We start from the raw sequence: 5,346 nt of genomic DNA on the forward strand, positions 1-5,346 counted from the left end.
GATTGCTTGCTTGTGTAGATGTGTTTTTATAGCAGCACTTCTTTGGCTGGAGGTCATAGTTTATCTACTGTATTGTCACTTCATGCCTATAAAACTACACAGTATTTTACAGCCTAGACAGGTCATGTCTAACCCTGAGGTGCAATCACGACCACACTCCTGCTGGAAGTTAGAAGGACTGAGATATACATCGACCTTTTCATATTTCATTGTATGTTTACCTCCCATCATATCACTATAACCGTCCTCATGGTGACTGCTGGAATATCTCCTGTAAATTACATTAAACACTGACTGTGAGTTTGGCAGGTGAATGAGAAAATTCTCAGGTCTGACCAAAAGAAAAAAAAAATCCCTTGAAGCAGCAGCACAGGTCAACAGTGATGAGTTTTGTTGTTCCACCATTTTATTTTCTCCCTCTCTCTTCTGTTTTTCCTCCTTTTTTCTGGCTGTGTGAGCGCTAGCGCGGTGACAGATGGCGGAGCCCTCCTCCTCCTCCTCCTCCTCCACCACCTCCACCTCCTCCTCCTTCTCCTCTCTCTCTCTCACACTCTCTCTCTCTTTCTCTTTCTTTCTCTCTCTCTCCCTCTCTCTCCCCGTGTCTCTCTTCCCCCGGGAGGGCAAATCTCTCCGAATGCGGGCGCATGTCAATCACCGGGCTCTCATGTGATGGCTCTTGCCGGTGACGTGCCAGCCATATGGGCGCTGGCATCACAGCCTTAGCTGGTATGTAACCCCGTCCCCGGTAGCTCACGGTTGCCACACGCGCACTCACACACACATGCATACATACATGCACGCACACACAGACACACACATGCATACATGCTCACTTACTCACTCACACATATACACGCGGACACGCCAAGACGCACGTTCGTTCACAAGCTCCGGTTATTCGAGTGCGCGCGCTGGGAGAGAAGCACCACTAAACAACCCATCAGCGCCAGTGAAAGAAAGCCGCGCGCTGCCTGCACCTATACGCTGACAAGGAGCGTTGCTTCGCTCGCTCGTGCGGTCCCATAAGATGGTCTGAAACTCAAGCGCGTGTTTTTATTTTTTTTTCCTCCCATCCCCTGTGAAGAGCTCGAGCCGAGGTAAGTTGGAACATAAACAACACTGGCTTAAAAAAAAAAAAAAAAAAAAAAATCTGGATGCTGAAGTGGCCGTCCAAAATGGAGGAAAAAAAAATAATCTAATAAACAGATGAACAGATGTATGTTAATTCAAGGTGTTCACCTGCGTTTTATATAGTTTTAATATACTTTTTTTTAAATAATCGTGTTGAGGTGAATTAAATCGCCTAAATCGCTGATAATTTGCAGGTTGAAAGGGTAATCGACTGGCATGAATCCATGTGATAATCGAATGTATAGTCGCCTTATGTTAGTGACTTTGCTCTGGTATGTTTGTATCGATCCACGAAACGTAGATTCTTTGCATTGTCTGTTCTGGTGACGGCACGTTTTGAGAACCATTCCAACCAAAATGTCATAAATGGACATACACGGCATTTCCATGTTTGTCAGGTTATTGGGTTTCCGTCAGGGCGCGCTTGCACAAACAGCTCCTCAGTCTCTCTCTCTCTCTCTCTCTCTCTCCCTCTCTTTCTCTCCCTCTCCCTCTCTCTCTCTATCTGCGTGCCCTTCAACTTTTGACATCCAAATCTACCTGGATTATAAAAGCTAAGATCAAATACCACGCTCGAGTCAAAAGGCGAGCGTCTCCCGGCCCCGATTTCACTCCTCCAGGATCATTTACAGGGAGCAGTCCTGAGGATTGGAGTAGCCCCTTACAGCAGCGCACGGGCTGTAAATAGATCATATCGGACACTAATTTGATTTAGAGATTCCTGCGTCTGGACCTCGAATCAGAGAGAAACAAAAAAAAAAGACAATGAGTGTTGAAGATAAGACTTTCTGTGGAAGATTTTTATGTCAGCTCCGTTGCCCCAGCGAAGGACGTCCTCGGTGGGAGATTTATTGATGATTTTGTCGATGATTTGCACGTTCAGTCTCGGAGCAAATGAAAGGGTGGGACAACGCCATTGACTGTGACAGGCAGTGTGCAGCATGATTTATCTCTGTTTGTCCAGTTTTATCTTCAGCGATCTGTCTCGACATAACAGTGTTTAAAACCACAGGCGTTTGCTGTTACTGTGCAGCAAAGGCGGGGATTTGATTTGAAGATTGGATGTTTGTGTTTCACGAGTTATGTTTTTTATATTTAACGAGGGCTAAAAGGGATACAAGCGATTTCCATCTGTAAAGGGTTATCGCTGACTAAAAAAAGTGCTTTGAAATCATGCACTCGTGCATACTGAATTATGTGTGAAATCTATTTCGTGTAAGCTGCATGGTCTGTTAATTAAACGTTGTTGTGTTTTTTTTCTTCTAATTGAGCAAACCTCCTGAGCCCGAGATTTAAAAACTAGATTTTGCCCCTGGCACACCCCCCGAGATAATTAACCAACCATCACAGCCTACCTTAGCATGGGCTGCAAGTCTATGTGCTGCTGCACTATAATAATAGATGGGAAGTGAAACATGTTAGGGAGGAAGCCAATGGAGGCTTATTGAAGCTGTCAGAGATCCCCTCGTCTCTCTGTAGCCTCATTTTCTGGGATGCACTGCATTTACTAATCGAGTGGTAGGTTGATCAGTTCAGTTTCTTTTTTTTTTCACATGTATTAATTAGCATGTTTGCCTAATGGTTCACTGTTGATAGTTAATTGGCTTATAATAGTTAAACTGTGGTTCGTTACAGCTGAGCTAACAGTGATTTTTGAGGTGTTTTTCCGAAATATTTTACAAGTATTTTCGCCAAAAAGCAAATTATTATTATTATTGTTTTATTATTGTTTTATTAATTTGTATTATTGTTATTCTTCTTCTTATTATTATTATTATTATTAGTTATATAACATAAAGGTTTGACATTTTCCAAGGTGTATATGATAATTGTACGCTACCTTTCCTCTTGGCTGTGCTGCTTACAGGCCATGATATTAAAAATTGCTCTGAAAACCCCTTTACAGCTTGAGTTAGGATATGTATATAAACCTTAATTTAATAATCAGCGTGACTTTAAACTGAGCTACAGCCTATCAATTAAATAAAATCCCTTTCGCCTCCTCTGAGGAGAGGTGTGTGGCGTGGATGAATAGTGCTGGAATGCAGCCAGGAGTGTATATGGGCGTCAGGAGGAGTGAAAGTGGGGGCCCCCATGGGACCTGTAATGTGGACCCTGCCGCTGGGACCCGCTGCGAGAGGACGCGACAGGGCACACGGATGACAGCAGGGAATTAAATGGGGATCCGTCTGGCTGTAACCCAGCGCAAAGCTCCAGGGGATGATTTTTTTCCCCCTTATTTTAAATTTTACCCAAGTTTACAGTTTTTGTCTTTAACGCAAAAAATAACGACTTGAATGTATTTATGACAAAAAACGATTTTTAAAAAGGTCAGTGAGTTTTTTTCTGCTGTGGAGTCGTTATGATAGAAGTTCCTGAGATTTATTATTTTCTCATTATAAAGCCACATAGACACTGTGTCCATGTCCTGAGCTCGTGGGGCCTAATTTTCGATTTCTTTTTCTTTCCCTCCAGAGCCACAATGTTGACGAGGCTTTTCAGTGACCCCTCGCTGCTTCCCGACGTGCAGAAATACTCCGGCTGGGCGGAGGACAGCGAAGATGAGGATTCCAAGATCAAAGACGAGGAACAGGACAACCAGGACGACATGGATGCCTCTGACCTGAGAGGAGGCAGCCGGACGCACTCAGAACACGCCGGGGAAGACGACGAGGACGACGAGGTGGAGGAAGAGGACGACGGAGAGGACACAGAGGGGGACAGACCCAAGAAAAGGGGACCCAAGAAGCGCAAAATGACCCAGGCCCGGATCGAGCGCTCCAAAATGCGACGGATAAAGGCCAACGCACGGGAGCGGACCCGCATGCACGACCTGAACTCTGCGCTCGACAATCTGCGTAAAGTGGTGCCCTGCTACTCCAAAACGCAAAAACTGTCCAAAATCGAGACGCTGCGGTTGGCCAAAAACTATATCTGGGCCCTGTCGGAGATATTGCGCTCTGGGAAAAGGCCTGACCTTGTGTCCTACGTCCAGACGCTGTGCAAGGGACTCTCCCAGCCCACAACCAACCTAGTGGCGGGATGCCTGCAGCTGAACTCCCGCAACTTCCTGACGGAGCAGCAGTGTCAGGATGGGGGCAGGTACGGATCCGGCTCCTTCTCCATGCATTCCTACCCCTACCAGTGTGCGCGTCTGTCCAGCCCCCACTGCCAGCCGGGCTCGAACTCGCACCCACTGAGGACGCACGGCTACTGCTCGGCTTACGACTCTCTGTATGGTGGGAGCGGATCCCCGGAGTATAACAGCCCCGAGTATGAGGGGCCCCTCAGCCCGCCCCTGTGCATCAATGGCAACTTTTCCCTGAAGCACCAAGGCTCTGCGTCCCCCGACAACGAGAAGGGGTACCACTACTCTATGCATTACTCCGGCCTGCCTGGCTCCAGACCCACCGGGCCCCACAACCTGGTGTTTGGCTCTTCGGGGGCCCGGAGCGGCATTCACTCTGAAAACGTCCTGCCTTACCACGACATGCACTTACACCACGAACGGGCCCCCGTGTACGACGAACTGAACGCGTTTTTTCACAATTAAAATGTGAAGCCAATTGTGCGTCCCCTTGCAATCAACAGTCTATCCACGGCACACTTTTTAACAAGCTTACCCGCCAGGATTTAGGCATTCTGGAGAGATGTTTCACTCGTTGTCATTGGTGTTTTCCCTTTGATTTATTCAGTATTAAACGCTTGGTTTGCTATAGTCAGGGACGTAGTGGAGGGCAATCCACCTAACCCACAATCTCATTTTGCGCAATAGAATTTATCCAGCTTTTTTTTTTTTTGAAAGCTGAAATCTCTAAGAGGAAATTTGATAAACAAATCACAGCAAGAACAAGGGAATTTCAAATAATCAATGTTTTTAAAATGTGATTTGTGTTTGTATTGGTGGTTGTTTGCATTTTGATGACTGGAAGTCAAAGTATACCCACTTATTTATTTTCCACTACATCACTGGCTACAGCTACACACCCTGACATTGGCGGTGATTTTCATACATTAAGCTAATATTAAGAAATTAGAAATAATAAATCGGTGAACAAGCTAATGCAAATCACATTTGCTCGCCTCTATGTGCGAGACTTGGGAAGTTGTGGTGGTTTTTTTTTTTTTTTTTTTTTGGAAAACGATGAAATCCAAAAAAAAAATAAAAATAATAATAATAATAATGCAGAGGGAAATGTTGAAGCGAGAGAAATG

At 45.4% G+C, this 5,346-nt stretch overlaps 1 protein-coding gene across 1 annotated transcript; it reads left to right on the top strand.

The window, feature by feature from the left end:
- The first annotated feature begins 608 nt into the window (after positions 1 to 608).
- Positions 609 to 4,684, top strand: LOC121198723 (neurogenic differentiation factor 2-like). The gene is made up of 2 exons (XM_041063024.1): positions 609 to 730; positions 3,609 to 4,684. Exon 2 carries the CDS (start codon positions 3,614 to 3,616, stop codon positions 4,682 to 4,684), a length of 1,071 nt encoding a protein of 356 aa, XP_040918958.1. The 5' UTR covers positions 609 to 730; positions 3,609 to 3,613.
- The last annotated feature ends 662 nt before the right edge of the window (positions 4,685 to 5,346 follow it).

This window comes from Toxotes jaculatrix, chromosome 18, assembly GCF_017976425.1.
Source record: "Toxotes jaculatrix isolate fToxJac2 chromosome 18, fToxJac2.pri, whole genome shotgun sequence".
Classification (NCBI taxonomy): domain Eukaryota; kingdom Metazoa; phylum Chordata; class Actinopteri; family Toxotidae; genus Toxotes; species Toxotes jaculatrix.